The sequence below is a fragment of the Artemia sp. Qi Xiang Cuo genome, chromosome 7 (assembly GCF_049724085.1).
Source record: "Artemia sp. Qi Xiang Cuo chromosome 7, ASM4972408v1, whole genome shotgun sequence".
Taxonomy (NCBI): Eukaryota; Metazoa; Arthropoda; class Branchiopoda; order Anostraca; family Artemiidae; genus Artemia; species Artemia sp. Qi Xiang Cuo.
The window spans coordinates 11755244-11777649 of record NC_142800.1 but is presented as its reverse complement, the minus strand read 5'-3'; the positions used below and the strand labels follow the sequence as shown (position 1 = coordinate 11777649).

General features: G+C 33.3%; 1 protein-coding gene across 1 annotated transcript in view; it reads right to left on the bottom strand.

Annotated features, from left to right (window-relative positions):
• LOC148949943 (uncharacterized) overlaps nt 1-22406 on the bottom strand; it is a 120682-nt gene that overhangs the window by 4639 nt on the left and 93637 nt on the right. Inside the window, exon 2 of the mRNA XM_089091748.1 lies at nt 15158-15343. Coding sequence (XP_088947874.1) covers nt 15158-15343 — 186 coding nt within the window. The remainder of the gene's footprint in view (nt 1-15157; nt 15344-22406) is intronic.

The window sequence follows — 22406 nt, the reverse complement described above, 5'->3', positions numbered from 1 at the left end:
TTTGTGTTTTCGCAAGACAATAACTGGTCTTCACCACACTTAGCCATAGTTCCTTGAAACTCTGCATAAATATCTTCATTTTTAGCCTAATTGCGAAGGTACTAAAGGAACATTGAACATTTTTTCTGATTTTGTGTGTTTTTTGCAAGAAAATAGCTAGTCTTTAGCAAACTTAGCCATAGCTAGTTGAAACTCCGCATAAATATCTTAATTTTTAGCCTAATTGCGTAGCTACTATAGGATCATTGAAATTTTTTTTCTGATTTTGTGTGTTTTCGCAAGAAAATAGCTTGTCTTTAGCAAACTTAGCAATAGCTAGTTTAAAATCTGCATAACTATATTAATTTTTAGCCTATTTTTGTGGTTACTAAAGGAACTTTTAACATTTTTTATGATTTTGTGTGTTTTCTCTATAAAATAGCTTGTCTTTAGAAAATTTAGCTATAGCTGGTTTAAACTCTGCATAAATATCTTCATTTTTAGCCTAATTGCGCAGCTACTAAATTAACGTTTTTGTTGTAACTATTTGTATCAATTTTCAGTTTTTTAGAGATTCAGTTACTATTGAGCCTTACGTACCTGAAATCATGAATTAGAATATCTAATTAGCTGTTTGGGTTTTCAGACACAGTTTTTTAGATGTTCATGGGTGTTAGGTTCCTGGAGGGTTTTATGACTCCTCCCCCCAATGAATTCAGATGGTTTTAGGACTCATCTCCCTAGCCATAACTCCATTCAACCTTGAGCGAAGATGTAAAAGTTTGATGAAGTATTTTTCTACTTAACAACTACATTAATAACTTCCAAGATGATAGGACTGTATGACACATAATTTATCAGTTACCGAGAGTTCAATGCCTCCTCCCCGCAATGACTTCCAGGGGTTTTATGACTCCTCCCCACAATGAATTCAGATGGTTTTAGGACTCATCCCCCCAGCCATAACTCCATTCGACCTTGAGCGAAGATATAAAAGTTTGATGAAGTATTTTTCTACTTAACAACTACATTAATAACTTCCAAGATGATAGGACTGTATGACACATAATTTATCAGTTTGAAAAAATCATCTTGAGGTGTTATGTTTGAATGTGAATTTTTATTATTTTCTATGGAACTTTAATAAATTGACTGATATAATTGGATAGTGAACTATAACATGTTTGAGTATGATAAAAGCTTATGGAATACTAAATTACGTCATATAAAATGACTGAGATTCTATGATAGAGTGATTACAGCACTTAATAATGCGGGTCGGGAGCTGCGAAATGTTCAGGAGGAATTCAGTGAAATTTGCAGATTTTTCGGGGTTGAAGCGCTCTACGTAAAGGGAAATGTACCTACAGATAAAGTTTTAATTCAAAAGTGTGACCCTAGGATTCCACTTTTCAATCTAGAAGAGTTTAAATGTCCTAAATTTGAAGGGGGTTATCACCGTCCTGAAGACGAGGTTAGGTTCTTCGCACAGTGGATACCTAAGAACATACCTGATCTTTATATAGCCAAAAGACCTTTAAACAACTATTATATAACCGGGGCCCATCGGGTGGGGTTTTTTAATCTGGAAATATATTTACTATTTCTTATTAAAACATTTGTTCTTGTGTTTTTTTTTCTAAAAAAAAAAAATATCTTAATACTTTTAAGCAATAAATATCTTTAAGCTTAACCCGTCTTTATTCTTTAGAATAGTTCTATTGTAAGTAAGTAACAATTTCTTTCTTGAAGTCAACTCTTGGGTACACAATGCAGAGACTTCATTTAAGAAACTACGAAAAAATTGTAAGTAAGTAAGTAACAAATTCTTTCTTGAAGTCACCTCTTGGATACACAATACAGAAATTTCATCAAAGAAATTATGAAAAAATTTTAAGTAAGTAGCAAATTCTTTCTTGAATTCACCTGCTGGATAAACAAAGATATTTCGTTCCGGAAATTATGACAAAATTCTAATTAAGTAACAAACTAGTTAGTGTTTACACGACTTAGATACACGATTTAGAAATTAAATTTAAGAAATTATGAAACAATTCTCAGTAAATAACAATTTCTTTCTTTAAGTGAACTCTTGGATAAACAATAATAATATTTCAGTCAAAAAATTGTTAAAATAATTGTAAGTAAGCAACAAACTCTTTATTTATTTAACCTCTTGGATATACAGTACAGATACTTCATTCAAGAAATTATGAAAAAATAGCAAGTAAGTAGCTTTTTTTTCTATTTATAAAAAAGAATTTTAACTTATATACATTCTGTATAAATTTATTTAAAGAAATTAATAGAAAATTCTCAGTAAGTAACAATTTCTTTCTTTAGGTCAACTCTTGGATAAAAAATACGAATATTTAATTCAATAAATTATGAAAGTATTGTTACTAAGTTGCAAATTCTTTCTTGAATTCGCCTGTTGGATAAAAAAAAAGACATTTCGTTCAAGAAATTATTACAAAATTCTAAGTAAGTAACAAACTCTTTATTTTTTTCACGAGTTAGATATACGATGTAGAAATTAAATTCAAGTAATTATGAAAAAATTCTCAGTAAGTAACAATTTCTTTCTTGAAGTTATCTCTTGGATACGCAATAGGGAAATTTCATTCAAGAAATTATGAAAATATTTATAAGTAAGTAACAAACTCTTTATTGATTTCATCTCTTGGATATACAGTACAGATACTTCATTCAATAAATTATGAAAAAATCACAAGTAGCTTTTTTTTCTCTTTATCACTAACAATTTTCACTTAGCTGCATGAGGTAGAAATTTAATTCAAGAAATTATGAAAAAATTCTTAGTAAGTAACAATTTCTTTCTTTAAGTCAACTCTTGGATACACAATACGGAAATTTCATTCAAGAAATTATTAAAAAAATTGCACGAGTTAGATATACGATGTAGAAATTAAATTCAAGAAATAATTAAAAAATTCTCCGTCTGAGTAGCAAATTCTTTCTTGAATTCACCTGTTGTATAAACAAAAAGATAATTACTTCAAGAAATTATTACAAAATTATAAGTAAGCAACAAAATCTGTATTGTTTTCACGAGTTAGATATACGATGTAGAAATTAAATTCAAGAAATTATGAAAAAATTCTCAGTAAGTAACCATTTCTTTCTTGAAGTCAACTCTTGGATACACAATACGGAAATTTCATTCAAGAAATTATGAAAATATTTGTAAGTAACAAACTCTTTATTGATTTCACCTCTTGGATATACAGTACAGAAACTTCATTCAAGAAATTATGAAAAAATCGCAAGATTAAATTCAAGAAATTATGAAAAAATTCTCAGTAAGTAACCATTTCTTTCTTGAAGTCAACTCTTGGATACACAATACGGAAATTTCATTCAAGAAATTATGAAAATAATTGTAAGTAAGTAACAAACTCTTTATTGATTTCACCTCTTGGATATACAGTAAAGATATTTCATTCAAGAAATTATAAAAAAAACGCAAGTAAGTAGCTTTTTTTTTCTTTTTATCACAAAAAATTTTCACTTAGCTAAATGATGTATAAATTTAATTCAAGAAATTATGAAAAAATTCTCAGTAAGTAACAATTTCTTTCTTGAAGTCAACTCTTGGATACACAATACGGAAATTTCATTCATGAAATTATAAAAATATTTGTAAGTAAGTAACAAGCTCTTTATTGACTTCACCTCTTGAATATACAGTACAGATACTTCATTCAAGAAAAGTGATTAAACACGTTTTGAAAATACATGCTATTTGCATGCTTTTCCTTGGCACCTTTCCAAACGAGCGGGGATCCCCCACTGGTTCCTACACATTGCAAAAAGTGAGCAGTACGAAAACTCCACGTTTTCAGCCAGACTGGTTTTTTAGACAACACCCATTTTTAGGGACCAATCAGAGACAGCGGAGGTTGCTCAATATACAATAACTTGATTGGTGATTGGTTACACACCACGAAGGTGCATACATAGTGAGAGAAACATGCAAAGTCGACATAACTTTATTTCATTTTTTTAAGGTTAATTTAAACGCGGTAACGTGTGCGCACGTAACCTCGTCTAAACTAACCTTAAAAAAATGAAATAAAGCTATGTCGACTTTGCATGTCTCTCTCCCTCTGTATGCGCCGTCGTGGTGTGTAACCAATCACCGATCAAGTAATTGTATATTGAGCAACCTCCGCTTTCTCTGATTGGTCCCTAAAATGGGTGTTGTCTAAAAAACAAGTCTGGCTGAAAACGTGGAGTTTTCGTACTGCTAACTTTTTGCAATGTGTAGGAACCAGTGGGGAATCCCCGCTCGTTTGGAAAGGTGCCAAGGAAATGCATGCAAATAGCATGTAGTTTCAAAACGTGTTTAATCACGTTTCTTGAATGAAGTATCTGTACTGTATATTCAAGAGGTGAAGTCAATAAAGAGCTTGTTACTTACTTACAAATATTTTTATAGTTTCATGAATGAAATTTCCGTATTGTGTATCCAAGAGTTGACTTCAAGAAAGAAATTGTTACTTAATGAGAATTTTTTCATAATTTCTTGAATTAAATTTCTACATCGTGTAGCTAAGTGAAAATTGTTTGTGATAAAGAGAAAAAAAAAGTTACTTACTTGCAATTTTTTCATAATTTCTTGAATGAAATATCTGTACTGTATATCCAAGAGGTGAAATTAATAACGATTTTGTTACTTAGTTACAAATATTTTCATAATTTCTTGAATGTCATTTCTGCATTGCGTATTAAAGAGTTGACTTCAAGAAATAAATTTTTACTTACTGAGAATTTTGTCATAATTTCTTGAATTTAATCTTGCGATTTTTTCATAATTTCTTGAATGAAGTTTCTGTACTGTATATCCAAGAGGTGAAATCAATAAAGAGTTTGTTACTTACTTAAAAATATTTTCATAATTTCTTGAATGAAATTTCCGTACTGTGTATCCAAGAGTTGACTTCAAGAAAGAAATTGTTACTTATTGAGAATTTTGTCATTATTTCTTGAATTTAATTTCTGAAATATTTATCTAACTCGTGAAAATAATAAAGTTTGTTACTTACTTAGAATTTTGTAATTATTTCCTGAATGAAGTTTCTTTTTGTTTATTCAACAGGTGAATTCAAGAAAGAATTTGCTACTTAAACTGAGAATTTTTTCATAATTTCTTGAATTTAATTTCTACATCGTATATCTAACTCGTACAATTTTTTTCATAATTTCTTGAATGAAATTTCCGTATTGTGTGTATTCATGAGTTGACTTCAAGAAAGAAATTGTTACTTACTGAGAATTTTTTCATAATTTCTTGAATTAAATTTCTACATCGTGTAGCTAAGTGAAAATTGTTTGTTATAAAGAGAAAAAAAAAGTTACTTACTTGAGATTTTTTAATAATTTCTTGAATGAAGTATCTGTACTGTTTATCCAAGAGGTAAAATCAATACAGAGTTTGTTGCTTACTTACAAATATTTTCATAATTTCTTGAATGAAATTTCCGTATTGTGTATCCAAGAGTTGACTTCAAGAAAGAAATTGTTACTTAGTGAGAATTTTTTCATAATTTCTTGAATTTAATTTCTAAATCGTATATCTAACTCGTGAAAACAAAAAAGAGCTTGTTACTTACTTAGAATTTTGTAATAATTTCTTGAACGAAATGTCTTTTTGTTTATCCAACAGCTGAATTAAAGAAAGAATTTGCTACTTAGTTACAATTTTTTCATAATTTCTTGAATGAAATTTCCGTATTGTGTATCCAAGAGTTGACTTCAAGAAAGAAATTGTTACTTACTGAGAATTTTTTAATAATTTCTTGAATTAAATTTCTACATCATGTAGCTAAGTGAAAATTGTTTGTGATAAAGAGAAAAAAAGCTACTTACTTGCTATTTTTTCATAATTTCTTGAATAAAGTACCTGTACTGTATATCCAAGAGGTGAAATAAATAAAGAGCTTGTTACTTACTTACAAATATTTTCATAATTTCTTGAATGAAATTTCCCTATTGTGTATCCAAGAGTTGACTTCAAGAAAGAAATTGTTACTTACTGAGAATTGTTTCATAATTTCTTGAATTAAATTTCTACATCGTGTATCGAAGTCGTGTAAACAATAAAGAGTTTGTTACTTACTTAGAATTTTGTAATAATTTCTTGAACGAAATGTCTTTGTTTATCCAGTAGGTGAATTCAAGAAAGAATTTGCTACTTACTTACAATTTTTTTATAATTTATTTAATGAAATTTCTGTATTGTGTATCCAAGAGGTGACTTCAAGAAAGAATTTGTTACTTACTTACTTACAATTTTTTCATAGTTTCTTAAATGAAGTTTCTGTATTGTGTATCCAAGAGGTGACTTCAGGAAAGAGTTTGTTACTTGCTTACAATAGAACTATTCTAAAGAATAAAGACGGGTTAAGCTTACATATATTTATCGCTTAAACGTATTAACAGATTTTTTTGAGAAAAAAAAACAACAAAAACAAATGTTTACATAAAAAATAGTACTTAGGGTTCACTCTTAAACATCCACAAACGATGGTCTCATGATACAGAATAGTTTTTACCATGTCTTATGGATTTATCACGATCAGGTAAGTTCTTAGGTATCCACTGTGTGAAGAACCTAACCTCGTCTTCAGGACGGTGATAACCCCCTTCAAATTTAGGACACTTAAACTCTTCTGGATTGAAAAGTGGAATCCTAGGGTCACACTTTTGAATTAAAACTTTATATGTAGGTACATTGCCCTTTAAGTAGAGCGCTTCAACTCCGAAAAAGCTGCAAATTTCACCGAAGTTCTTCAGAACATCTTGCAGTTACCAACCCGCAGTATTAAGTGGTGTAATCACTCTATCATTGAATCCCATTCATTTTCTATAATGTAACTTAGTATTCAACAGGCTTTTATCAAGAGCATAGGCGTTATAGATTACTAGCCAAGGGTAGCAATCATTTTTTTTTAGTTCCATATACATTGAAAAAATTATATATTCGAATCTAGTACCGCGAGATGATTTTTCCAAACCGATAAATTCTGTGTCATACAACCATATCATCTTGGAAGTTATTAATCTAGTTGTTAAGTAGAAAAATACTTCATCAAAGTTTTATATCTTCGCTCAAGGTTGAATGGAGTTATGGCTAGGGGGATGAGTCCTAAAACCATCTGAATTCATTGAGGGGAGGAGTCATAAAACCCCTGGAAGTCATTGCGGGGAGGAGGCATTGAACTATCGGTAACTGATAAATTCTGTGTCATACAGTCCTATCATCTTGGAAGTTAATAATGTAGTTGTTAAGTAGAAAAATAATTCATCAAACTTTTATATCTTCGCTCAAGGTTGAATGGAGTTATGGCTAGGGAGATGAGTCCTAAAACCATCTGAATTCATTGGAGGGAGGAGTCATAAAACCATCCAGGAACCTAACACCCATGAACATCTAAAAAACTATGTCTGAAAACCCAAACAGCTAATTAAATATTCTAATCCATGATTTCAGGCACGTAAGGCTCAATAGTAACCGAAACTCTAAAAAACGGAGTATTGATACCAATAGTTACAACAAAAATGCTCCTTTATTACCTGCGCAATGAGGTAAAACATAAGATGTTTACTCAGAGTTTTAGCTATCTTCGGCTAAATTGTATAAAGACAGTCTCATTTCTCTAGAAAACACACAAAATAAGAAAAAAATTTCAGTGCACCTTTAGTACCTAATAAATTCGGCTAAAAATGCAAAGAATGATGCGGAGTATCAAATAACTATGGCTAAGTTTGCTAAAAACCTGTTATTTTCTTCTGGAAAAACACAAAATCAGAAAAAAATTTCAATTCTCCTTTAGTAGCTACGCAATTATGCTAAAAATTAAGTTATTTATGCGGAGTTTCAACTAGCTATGGCTAAGTTTGCTAAAGACCAGCTATTCTCTTGCAAAAAACACACAAAATTAGAAAAAATGTTCAATGTTCCTTTTGTACCTACGAAATTTGGCTAAAAATGAAAGTCTTTTAGAACAGTCTCAACTAGATATGTCTATTATTGCTGAATACTAGTAATTTTCTCGCGAAAACACACAAAATACGGAAAAATGTAAAGTTCACAAAAATACCACGAGCAATATTACACACAATTACGTAAATTTTGTAGATATAAAAAAATCTCTGCTTAATTTTGATAAAGACCAGCTATTTTCTTGCAGAAAACACACAAAATCAGAAAAATGTTCAATGTTCCCTTAGTACCTTCGCAATTAGGCTAAAAATGAAGATATTTATGCAGAGTTTCAACTAGAAGTTACGCGCCTGAGAAAAATTTGTCTTGTTTTCGAAAAAAGGGGGAAACACCCTCTAAAACTCATAAAAGCTTAATGAAAATCCCATCATCAGATTTAGCAAATCAGGGAATACTACTATAGAAGTCAAAAGCTCCTATCTGCAAAACTGTGGAATTTTGTATTTTTTGCCAGAAGAAAGATCACGGATGTATGTTTAGGCCTACATGTTATTTTTTTTTTGTTTTTTTTTCCCCTGGGGTGATCGTATCGACCCAGTAGTCCTAGAATATCACGAGAGGGCTCATTCGAACGAATATGAGAGGTTCTAGTGTCCTTTTTAAGTGACCAAAAAATTCGAGGGCAACTAGGCCCCCTCCCACGCTAATTTTTTCCCAAAGTCATCCGCCGTGACATCGGAATTAGACAAACCCCGTTTATAGCAAGAGCCTGTAAAATTTGACTCCCAAAACTATCACTCTCTTTGTAACACGCAAGCTTTTCATTCAAACCAGAAAATTACAACATGTTTGGAAAAAGCTTGTTTCTGAATTATAAAGAACTGTTTTTCAAAACAATTAAAACTTGTAAACATAGCTGTGGAGGAGAGATTTTTTACATAATAGAAAAAAGCGTGCTTTGCCGTTTCTATCGAATATACTCGTCATATTCTTAAGATTTTGTATTGTTGGAGGGGAGGGGGGGCTAAGTCCCTCTGAAATTTGAATTTACTAGTAAAATGTTTTTCTGTAAAAATTTTTTTTGGGAAATAAAAGAATGAAAAGTGTACTCACATTGAAAATTGACGAATCCATTATTTTCAAAGTTAATAATATATGGTGTACTATAAACAATGTCTTAAAACATAATAAAAATTGGAATGCACTGTATGAATATTATATATGGTTTTTGCATGAACACACTATATACCGCCAAGTTTTTAAAAATACTGACTAATCAAGCCATCATATGGAGTAACCGCCAGCTCTCTTTAACAAATTGCTACACAAAAAAATGAGTTTGACGATAAAAAACATGTCTTCCAGGGCAACTATCGTTCATAGTAATAGGTGACTGGCCCTGGTAAGGCAATGTACCGGTTAAACTACACATATATCCATGCCTCAGGCTTGTGAAAGTACATGTGTATTCAGTGGTGCCTATTATACCGTTCGTAGTAATAGGTGACTGGCCCGTGGTAAGCCAATGTACCGGCTAAACTGCATGTATATCCATGCCTCAGGCTTGTGAAAGTACATGTGTATTCAGTGGTACCAGATGCCTTACTACTAGTGTTTCATGTTTTTGACCCCGCCTCCATGCTTAAATCCGGTTGTCTCACGTTGGTATTGCTGAAAGTGTATAAAGATAATTTGTGTGCGATTTCTCAGTCGTGAAGCCACTTGATGCCCTCTTGGATCATTTTAAAGACCTTAATAGTTCAATATTTCGTAAGACGTGAATATATCTGCACATTTTCTACATTAATATTTGCCAGAATTATTAGGGCCGTTTTTTAGCACTAAGATGTTACATCTAAGACCTTTCAGCTTTCTGCAAAGATTAGCGTTTTTTCAACTCATCTTTGTTCTAAGATTAATTTAAAAAACTTTCCACAAAACAAGTTTTTCAAAGAAAAGTAAAGAACTCCATTACACAAAAAATGAGCAAAAATAGAATAAAATAATCTACCAAGCGTGCAACTACCACAAATCAGCATCGACAAATAAATAAAACCCCAAAACGAACAGAAATCAAAATAAATAAACAAGTCAAACTCATAACGACCGGAAATCAGGGCAAGTTGGATGCAAAATCCCTATGCCTTCCCAAGACAAGAACAAAATTTACAGAACAATATAAATGTCTATTTTTATAACTTTAATAAATCAAATAATATTAACATTTTGATTACTAAATATCAGTATATGTATATTAAACTGACAATGCACATTCATTTGTATTTTTTCAGTTAAGTGCAAATTTTGTTCTGGCCTTGGGAAGGCATAGGGGTTTTGCGCCCAACTTATGTTAATTTCTGCTCGTTTTGAGTTTGACTCGGTTAATATTGTAATTTCTGTTTGTTTTGGGTTTCATTTATTTATGGGGGACTGTCCTCAAAACCATAATTTCTATTTGGAAATCAACTACGCTGAACAAAATGGCTATCTTAAAATTTTGATTGGATGTGTTTCGGGAAATGGTGGGCGTGGAAGGGGTGTTAGTCACCTTCCAATGACTTTCGACTATTAAAAAGGGCACAAGCCACTCCAATTTCCAATTGAATGAGGGCTTTTTGAAGTTTCTACGACAACTTTTTCGATACGAAGTGCTCAGCTCTAAAGGAAATAATTAATAAATAATACATTGTGCCAACATCGTTCTTATATGACCCCAGGACATAACTTAAAACCCTTGCCCTGAGTGTTGTGGGGGAGTGTTTTCCTCTTTACTTAGTCACCGTTTCTTGTCTCGTTCTCGAGTGTCCCCGTTCTTTACTTAGGCAGCGCGATCGTGCTGCCTATGATTTATACGACAACTTTCTATATAAACCTTGTATGCCCCCAGGGCATAACTTACAACTCTTGCACTGAGGGCTCTGAGGGGGTTATCATCCTAAAAGAACTAATTTCCAGAACCTTCAACTACGTTGAACAAAATGGATATCTCAAAATTTTGATTGGACGTGTTTTGGAAAATAGTGGGCACGAGATTGGTGTTAGTCGCTATCAAATCACTTTCAACTATTAAAAAAGGCACTAGCCCTTTCAATTTCCAACTTAATGAGCCCTTTTGAAGTTTTTACGACAACGCTTGCAATAAAAACTTTATATGCCCACAGGGCATAACTTAAAACCCTTGCACTGAGGGCTCTGAGTGGGTTATCATCCTAAAAGACCTAATTTCTAGAACTTTAAACTACATTGAACAAAATGGATATATCAAAATTTTAATTTAATTTATTTTTGAAAATGGTGGGCATGAGAGGGGGGTTAGTCACACTCAAAACACTATAAACAAGTAGAAATGGCAGTAGCCCTTTCCAATTCCAATGTAATGAGCCCTTTTGAAGTTTCTACGACAACGTTTTCAATAGAAACTTTATATGCCCCCAGGTCATAACTTACAACCCTTGCCCTGAGGGCTGTGAGGGGAGGGGTTGTCATCTTTAAAGACCTAATTTCCAAAACTTTCAACTACGTTGGATAAAATGGCTGTCTAAAAATTTTGATTGGATGTGTTTGGGGAAAAGGTGGACGTGAGAGGGGGGGGGGGTTAGTTGCCCTCAAATCCCTTTCGACTATTAAAAAGGGTAATAGCCCTTTGAATTTCAAATCGAATGAGCCCTTTTGCAACTTACTCCTCAAAAACATATTTTCTATCAGGAAACCATCTATGCTGAACAAAATGGCTATCTCAAAATTTTTATTGGATGTGATTGGGGAAATGATAGGCGTGGGGAGGGGGTAGTTGCCCTCCAATCACTTTCGACTATTAAAAAGGGCACTAGCCCTTTGAATTTCCAATCGAATTAGCTTTTTTTGAGGTTTTTACGACAACGCCTTCTTTAAAAACCTTATATGCCCCCAGGGCATAACTTAAAACCCTTGCCCTGAGGGCTGTGGGGGAGTGTCCTCCTCAAAAACATATTTTCTATCTGGAAATCAACTACGCTGAACAAAATGGCTATCTGAAAATTTTAATGGGATGTATTTTGAAGAATGATGGGCGTGGGGGGGGGGGGGGGGGCTAGTTGCCCTACAATCACTTTTGAGTATTAAAAAGGGCACCAGAACTCTCTACTTCCAATCGAATGTCCTTTTGAAGTTTCTACGACGACCCCTTCCATATGAAGTGCCCTGCTCTAAAGAAAAAAAAAATAAATAGTACATTGCGCCAACATCGTTCTTACATGCCCTCATGGCATAACTTAAAACCCTTGCCCCGAGGGTTGCGGGGGAGCGTCCTCCTCAAAAACATATTTTCTATCTGGAAATCAACTACACTGAACAAAATGGCTATCTCAAAATTTTGATTGGATGTGTTTAGGGAATTTATGGGCGTGGGGGGGGGGCTAGGTCCCCTTAAATCACTTTCGACTGTAAAAAATGGGCACTACCCGCTCCAATTTCAAATAGAATGAGCCCTTTTCGAAGTTTCTACGACAACTCCTTCGATACGAAGTGCCCGGGTATGGAGGAAAAAAAAACACATTGTGCCCACATCGTTCTTTACTTAGGCAGCGCTAGGGCGCTGCCTATGATCTTACAGCTCACTGATGTTAGCAAAAAGCGTTAAAGACGCCATCTTTCTGCCATATAGAACAATGATAAGAGAATTGTGATGATATACGTATCATTGTTCTCAGACCGCTGATCACAGCATAATGATGAAAGACGTTTGCATAAAAACAACAAAAGATGTAAGATCTTGGAAAAAACGGCCTTATTGTAGCATCTTGAACATATTTTGAAGATTGACAGATTCATACACGTCTAAGACTTTGTTAGAAATAAACAAGTTCCTCTCTCTTCAGATAGAAACAAGGTATTTACTCTTAAGGATAAATTGTCTTTGTTTCTATTCTTATAATAACCAAATACATTTTGAAAGCAATAAAATTGGCCATTTCAATAACAGCAAAACAGAACCGATTGTTTTTTCGAAGATTCGATAGCTTTAAGGATCACCCTCTCTCGTCCATTATAAATTTTTTAAGTTTAATATTTACATTTGATTGGCCGGTCTTGCCATAATTGGTATGGTTTAGTTAAGAGATCCGAATAAACGACAGAGGAATAAAAGCCGTCAGTCACTTTTCCGAAAATCTTAGAAAAACCCCTGGTCTTGATATCATTAAAGCATTTTTGAGAGCATAAAAGTTAATGTTAGATATAAGCAAAACAAGTTCAGTAATATTGTCAGTCTTTTTCTTCATCCAAATCTTTATAATAAATAGAACACACTATAATATAATTATTGTTATTCTCAAAACCAAAGCACGCACCACACATTTTTTTTTGTGATCATGATAGTAGAGGAGGCTCCTATAATGGGTCTTTATCAACTGATTTAACTGTCGAACGACTGATGAGATAAACCGGGTAGAGAAGATTTACGACAACAGGGATACAGCCCTAAGTACATGTGTTCTAAAGAACACCCGACGTAGTTTTACTTACTGTATACCAAATCAATGTCTTCTGGTCTTCTTGCCCCTGTCTTCTGGATGATGGGGAGAAATACCATCTCTCCTTGGGTGCGCACCTGGTCTCAGACTGTACCTCCAATACCTCTGACCTAGTCTCTTGCCCCTCCAATCTTTAGTTTATGCTTGTCTCCACGTTCCTAGTCCCATCTTCAGAGTACATGAAGCAGCTTTGTGCGTAACCCCTTGGTATCAAAACCATCTGTTGCCTTCTTGAAACATTCTAAAGCCCTTAAAAGTTTAATATTGAGAAAGAACAAAACAAGCTCAACGTATTTTGAAACTCGTAAATCCATCGACTTGTCAGAATCCTTATAACAAGCTGAACATGTTTTGAAGATCATGAATCTGATTCACCCCCTCACACTTAGAGATAAACATGCTCTTTTCTCTTCAGAATGAAACAAAATAGCTACTCAGAAAGATACATTGTATTTACTTCTCTTCAATCCAATTACTGCTGGAAAGCAATAAACTTGGCCATTTGAGTAGTATCAAAAGGATATCAGACTCTTAAAAAGCCTCGGAGAAATAGTTCCTGTTTTCAACATATTAAGTTTCCATAGACAGGAGGATGCTCAATGTGGGCCTTTTGAAATATCTGTAAAACCAAGGGCCGCAAATCATAAAGTATACATTTCTTGAAGTTAAGGAAGAAAATTTTGTAGTCAAATAGGATGGTTCTAGATATTTTAAATTAATGAAGCACTCCTAGATACACTTTTGGGGTAATTAGGTCTAATGGGCAACTGTAAATAGAGATATTTTTTTTGCTTTTTTTAATAAGTTAAGCAACGTTTTATGTTTCTCTATTTATATTATTTTGATTTAATGCAAACCTTCTTTTTTTCGGGATTTTTTTTTTAACTCTGGCTTAGAAAATCCATATTAGAAACAATGAATTTTTAATAGGATATCATTATCTAATGGGATTTCTAATAGAGTATTCAATTATTAGACGAAAATTCAAAGCCAAGCTTTAAAAACAAATATCGTATGCAAAGTTGGTGAATCACTAATTGAAAACCCAAGAAATAAAATAAATTGGAAACTCAAATTGAAAACCCCCCAAAAAATAAAATATTTTATTATAAATGAAATAAATTTTATTTAGGCTTTAGGAAAACTCGTATCCCAAAAACTCGCCCAAAAAATCGTTCCCCTGGAAAACTCACATTATTTAATCCTTTTCTTTCTTAATTGTTATTTTTTGTATATTTTTTTTTTTGCATGTATACTCCATTTCAATAATTTGGCAATAGTCGTACTTAGCCAATGTAGTCTCAGATGCTATTCACGCCTAACAGTCTGGACATGACTTAAAAATCCAGTATGTTTCCCAATCCTTTTTTTGCAGACTGCTTATGCTTCCTGTATTGAACCACATTGCAAGACTGAACAGCGACTTAAAAAAGAAGAATATAAAATGTCAATTTGATCGATCGCCATTGGAATAAGAAAATCTCGACGGGAGATGGAAAAAAAGTTCTTCTTAAAAATGGATGGCAATCGCTGGACTGTATCACTTGGCTCGTTTGACCACCAAGCCCTTTTTAATTTGAACGAGGGTCTCAGAATAGCCAAAACAATGCTGGAAATCGATTTCTTTTCCGTTTTTTTTTGTACCCAGATGTAAATTATAAAACCCATACTCTCTAAAATACCGGATAATTTAACTTACCGTCTTTTGGAGCACACTTTCTACGTTTATTTTTAAGCTGAGTAGCCCACTGGATATAATTCGTACAAGATAATAAGTCATCTTGTTTTGCATATCCTCGTTTGCAGAAGATCCAATAATTGTTAACCTTGAGAGCAGACTCAGTGTCATCGTCAGAAATACGACTTTCTTCTGGACAGCTTTCGACTAAATTAAAGAAATCAGTTTACAAAATACAATAGCAACTCTATTGCTATTACATCCTGTCAAAAACAGAAAGCTCATATGATATTGTTTTAAGGTATTTTCCTTTTTTTTCCAAAATTTAGCTTACTCATATCTCATGTGTCGTACTCCTAACTCAGTCTTGCCACCGTAAGGAAGAATTTAAAGGAAATTGGAACTTCTTGTGCGGGTCAAAGAGGTAGACTTCAGATAGATTGAGATGGAGGAGCAGCGTGTGCAACCGTGTTGGCCTCAGGCGGCTTTGTGCTACAATGAGTGGTTAGTCGCAGTAGTAGACTAGTAGTAGTCTTGTCACGGCTAATGTTTTCTTTTTGTCATTGGAATGAACTTATGATATTAATAAACATTCATCTATTATCACCTATCTATGTTCCTTTCTTTCCTTGTTCGAGAATGTAAGTTATCTTTTGAACAGCCTTCTTAATATCAGAGGAAAGTCAATAAAGCAGTTTTCCTGAGGTTTTCCTTGTATCAACAAAACAGCGACAATATTAAAAACTGAGCTTTGAAAGAACAAAGTCAACGCAACAACGTTGATTTAGTTAAGAGCATTTGTCTCTTATGCTGTAGTTTTTACTACCCCTCCTGGCAATATCATATAGAACCTAGCAGGGGTGTTACGTTGGAACGTTTAGAGCATGTTATTTGGGATGTTGAACAAAATCAAAAGACACTGTGTCCATTCAACTTCATCATAAGGGCACACATGCGATATCTTAGGAACTGATAAAGGTAAAAAGTTGAAACTTTCAGGGCATGCTGAGGGAATGTTATAAGTAAATATGGACGTTGGAAGGGCGTATCTGCAATTTCTCTGGAACCTCTAAGGGCAGTAAGGGCGAAATTTTTAGGGGAAGTGGAGGTGAATGTTGAACAAAATCAAAGTGCACTATACGCTCGCACGCTGTCAAAAGAGCGTATCAGCAATATCTCAGGAACGGTTGAGGCTATTAAATTGAGCTTTTCAGGGCTACTACAACCACTATTATCGCTACTACTAACACTACAACAGCTGCTGCTATTACTACTAGTACAATTACTACTTATGCTACTACTACTACTACTACTGCTAGTGCTACCACGACTATTTACGATTATGACTGTTTGTATTTTTGACTAATTGCAACTGCAAATACTTGCGAATGCCACCAGTTGCAGTTCCAACTACTTGTGATTGCAGCTCCAACTACTGTTGACTGGGACTGTGACTGCTTAGAACTAAAATTGAAACTACATGTGACTGTTACTGCAACAAATACTTGCATCTGCAGAAACTTACGGTTGCGAATGCAACTATTTGCTACTGGGACTGCGATTACTTGACACAGTGACCAGGACTACTTGTGACTAGGACTATTTGTTCTTACTACTGATACAACTGCAACTACTGTAGAACTAAATAAAACGAGTCTAAGACATCCAGGTTGTCCAAATGGCACAGATGCAAAATCTCAGGAATAGATTATGGTAAAGATAAAGTTGAGGACGATATAGAACTAGATTAAAATAAACCATGTGAACCTAGATTATCAAAATAGTGTCTGTGCAATATCCCAGGAAAAAATCAGGTTACTGCGTTGGAACTACAGGGTATATTGTCGGGATATTTAATTAAATCAAATGACACTAAGTGCATCAGATTTTGTCGAAAGGGCACATCTTCGATTTCTCAGGAACAGCAAAGGTATTAAGTTAAAATTGTCTGGGCATGTTGAATGGGAAATTTAACTACATCAAAACCCACCATTTGTATCCAACATTGTCAAAAGGGTGCATCTGCGATATCTCAGCAAAGGCTAAGGGAATAAAAGTAGAAGGCTATCTTATAGTCCGAACAGCACACCATATACGGGCATAGAGTCCCTAGGGAGATGGTTTTCTCACTGAGAATGAAAAAACAGAATTTTTCTCACTTGAAAAAACAGGAATTTTCTCACGTTTATAGTTGTTTCTTGGACGGTTATGTGTGTTGGTCAATTTATTTGATGTTTTTCATGGATGTCAACATCAATTTGTGTCTGTTTTATGGTTTTTGTCAGTGAGAATGAAAAAACAGGAACTTTCTCACTTTAATGGATGTTTTCTGGATTATTGAGTCTAACGGGGACAGGGTCAATGACACTTCTTACGAATGTTAAGAGTTTCCAGAAATAGGAAACAGTTAGATCACAAGTGACAGGTGATGTCAAGGTTGATTGATTATCACGAAAGGGGAATTAATTTGTTGTTTCTAAGGAGAATCATTGATTCAAGAAAGGGGAATTAATTTATTGTTTCTAAGGGGAATTATTGATTCACGAAAGGGTAATTAATTTGTTGTTTCTAAGGAAAATTACTTATACAAGAAAGGGGAATTAAATTCCTGTTTCTATGGAGATGGTGGAGCAGAGATATTTTGACAGTATAATCGAAGGGTGAGAATTCCCGAAAAATTGTTTACTTTAGAAGTATAAGCCTATCAGTAGCTCGTGACGGGAATCCATTTATGGGCATTGAATGACGTAATCGACTAGGACAGTTGGATATTTGAGAAATTGATAACATAATCGGTAGAACCCTATCAGAAGGTCACGACGGGAATCCATTTATGAGCAAAGAATGACGTAATCAACTAGGACAAATGCATTTCTGAGAAATTGATTACATAATCGGTAGAACCCTATCAGAAGGACATGACGGGAACCCATTTATGAGCATAGAATGACGTAATCAACTAGGACAAATGGATTTCTGAGAAATTGATTACATAATCGGTAGAACCCTATCAGAAGGACATGACGGGAATCCGTTTATGAGCATAGAATGACGTAATCAACTATACAGTTTTTTGGATACCTCAACACCAAGAAATACTTTTCAAAGACCATTTCAGAACAAATTTCTTTCTTAATGACCGTCCAAAACCCACTTTGCAAATTGAAGTTCTCATCCTTTTCACCCAAAACTATTCTGTACATCACTTGGTGTCTCTCAACACCAAGATTCTCTTTTCAAAGATCATTTCAGAACGAGTTACAGTCACAATGTAAAGCCAAAGCCCATTTTGAAAGTCTGAGCACTTATCTTTTTCACTCAAAAATATACTTTACAGCTTTTTGGATATCTCAACACCAAGAAATACATTTCAAAGACCATTTAAGAGCAAGTTAATTTCTTAATGTCACTTCTAAACCCATTTTCCAACTTAAAGTACTTATATTCTTCCCCAACAACTATACATTAAAGCTTTTTGGATAGCTCTACACCAAGAAATACTTTTCAAAGACCATTTCAGAGCAAGTTTCTTTCTTAGTTTCCCTCCTAAACCTATTTTGCAACTTGAAGTACTGATATTGTTCCCCCAAAACTATGGACTACAGCTTTTTGGATACCTAAACATCAAAAAATACTTTTCAAAGTCCATTTCAGAGCAAGTTACAATCTCAATGTCCTTTATCAGCAAGTTTTCAAACTGAGCGTCATTATATTTTTAACCCACAACTAGACTTTTGAGCTTTTTTGGATACCTCAACACCAAGATATACTATTCAAATACAATATCAGACCAAGTTACTTTCTTAATGTCTCTCCTAAACTCATTTTCCAACTTGAAGTACTTATCTTTTTCTCCCACAACTATACTTTACAGCTTTTTTGATAACTAAGCACCAAGAAATACTTTTCAAAGACCATTTAAGAGTAGGTTACTTTCTTAATGTCCATCCAACACCCCTTTTGTTAAATTATGTTTTTATCTTTTTGACCCAAAACTATGCTTTTACAGCTTTTTTGATATCTCAACACCAATAAATACTTTTCAAAGACAATATCAGAGCAAGTTCCTTTCTTAATGTCCCTCCTAAACCCATTTTCCAACTTGAAGTACTTATCTTTTTCACCCACAACTATACTTTAAAACTTTTCCGATACATCAACACCAAGAAATTCTTTTCAAAGACCATTTAAGAGCAAGTTACTTTCTAAATATCCCTCCTAAACTCATTGTCTAACTTGAATTACTTAACTTTTTCACTCACAACAATACTTTAAAGCTTTTTGGATACCACAACACCAATAAATACTTTTCAAAGAACATTTCAGAGCAAGTTAATTTCTTAATGTCCCTTCTAAACCCATTTTCCAACTTAAAGTCCTTATCATTTACACCCTCAACTATACATAACGGATTTTTAGATGCCTCAAAAACAATAAAAACATATAAAAGACCATATCAGAACAAGCTACTTTCTTAATGTCCCTCCTAAACACATTTTCCAACATGAAGTACATATCATTTTCACCCACAACTATACTTTACAGCATTTTGGATAACTCAAAACCAAGAAATACATTTCAAAGACCAGTAAAGATCAAGTTACATTCTTAATGTCCCTTCTAAACCCATTTTACAACTTGAATTACTTATCTTTTTCACCCAAAACTATACTTTACTGCTTTTTTGATACCTCAACACCAAGAAATACTTTTCAAAGACCATTTCAGAGCAAGTTACTTTTTTAATATCCCTCCGAAACCCATTTTACAACTTGAAGTACTTATTTTTTTAACCCACAACCATACTCTACAGCTTTTGGAATAACTCTGCCCCTAGATATACTTTTCTAAGACCATTTCAGAGCAAGTTAATTTCTTAATGTCCGTCCTAAACCCATTTTCCAACATGAAGTACTTATCTTTTACACCCTCAACCATACATGACAGCTTTTAGGATACCTCAACTCCAAGACATACTGTTCAAAGACAATTTCAGAGAAAGTTAATTTCTTAATTACCCTCCTAAACCCATTTCCAACTTGAAGTATTTATCTTTTTCACCCACAACTATACTTTACATCTTTTTGGATACATCAACACAAAGAAATTATTTTCAAAGACAATTTAATATTAAGTTAATTTATTAATTTAAATAATAATCAAATTTACAATCTTGAATAAATAATCTTATTCAAAAAAAACTGTAATTTACAGATTTTTGTATACCTCAACACCAAGAAATACTTTTCAAAGACCATTTCAGAGCAAGTTACTTGCTTAATGTCCCTCCTAAACCCATTTTCCAACTTGAAGTAATAATGTTTTTCATCCACAACTATAATTTACAGCTTTTTTGATAACTCAACACGCAGAAATAAATTTCAAATACCATTTTATTATAAACTACTATCTTATAGTCACTACTACTCCACTGTTCAACTTCGGTGTAATTTTCTTTTAATCCAAAAACAATACTTTGAAGCTTTCTCTTTACCAGAGAACCAATAAATACTTTTCAATGACCATTTCAAAATAAGCTACTTACTTAATGTCCCTCCAAAACACATTTTCCAACATGAATTTCTTATATTTTTCACCCAAAACTATACTTAACAGCTTTTTGGATTATTCAACGCAGTGAAATACTTTTCATACAAAATGTTAGATAAAACTCCTATCTGAATGTCAATCCTAAACCTAATTTCCAACTCTAAGTACATTTCTCTATCACCCATAACTTTACTTTTCCTCTTTTATTATAAATCAAAACAAATCAATATTATTCATTGACAATGTAAGAGAAAGTTACATCCTGAATGACACTAATAAACTCCTTCTCTTACTTGTATTACTTATTTTTTTCACCATCAACTATGCTTTACAGCTTTTAGTATACATTAACACACAGAAATACCTACCAACTACTATTAAATAGCAACTTAATTTCTTAATGACCCCCCTAAACCCATTTTCCAACTTGAGGTACTTATCTTTTTCACCCTAAACTATACTCTACAGCTTTTTTGGATACTTCATCACCAAGAAATGCTTTTCAAAAACTATTTAAGAGCAAGTTACGTTCTATATTTCCCTCCTAACCTCATTTTCCAACTTGAAGTACTTATCTTTGTCACCCACAACTATACTTTACAGCTTTTTGGATACCTCAACACCAAGAAATACTTTTCAAAGACCATTTAAGAGCAAATTACTTTTTTAATGTACCTCCTAAGCCCATTTTCTCGCAAGAAGTACAGATGAATCTCACCATCATATATTCTCCAAATCTTTTAGGAAGCCAAATCACCAATGAAATACTTTTCAAAGACCAGTTCAGTGACAGTCACAGAAATATTGTCCATCATAGAACCAAATAAAGAGTAGAAGTACTTTACCAATTGACAACCAACTATACTTTACAGCTTTTTGGATACCTCAACACCAAGAAATACTTTTCAAAGACCATTTCAGAGTAAGTTACTTTCTTAATGTCCCTCCTAAACCCATTTTCCAACTTGAAGTACTTATCTCTTTCACCCACAACAACACTTTACAACTTTTGCGATACATCCACACCAAGAAATTCTTTTCAAAGACCATTTCAGAACAAGTTACTGTCTTAGTGTCATTCCTAAACTCATTTTCTATTTTGAATTACTTAAATTTTTGACTCACAATTATACTTACAGCTATTTAGATAATACAACACCAGGAAATCGATTTCATAGAACATTTCAGAGCACGTTCATTTCTTACTGTCCCACCTAAACCCAATTTCCAACATGAAGTACTTATCTTTTTCACCCTCAACTATACTTTACAGCTTTTAGTATGCCTCAACTAAAAGAAAAACATTTCAAACACTATTTAAAAGCAAGTTATTTTCTTAATGTCCCTCCAAAACCCGTTTTCCAACTTGAAGTAATTATCTTTTTCACCCACAACTAAACTTTACAGCTTTTAGTAAACCACAACACAAAGAAATACTTTTCAAAGACCATTTCAGAGCAAGTTCCTTTCATACGGTCCCTTCTAAACCCGTTATCAAAATTGAATTACTTATCTTTTTCACCCACAACTATACTTTACAGCTTTTTGAATGGATCAACACCAAGAAAATACCATATCAGAACAGGTTACTTTCTTAATGTCCCTCCTAAACCCATTTTCCAACTTGAAGTACTTATTTTTTTCACCCACAACCATACTTTACAGCTTTTTGGATACCTCAACACCAAGAAATTCTTTTCAAAGACCATTTCAGAGCAAG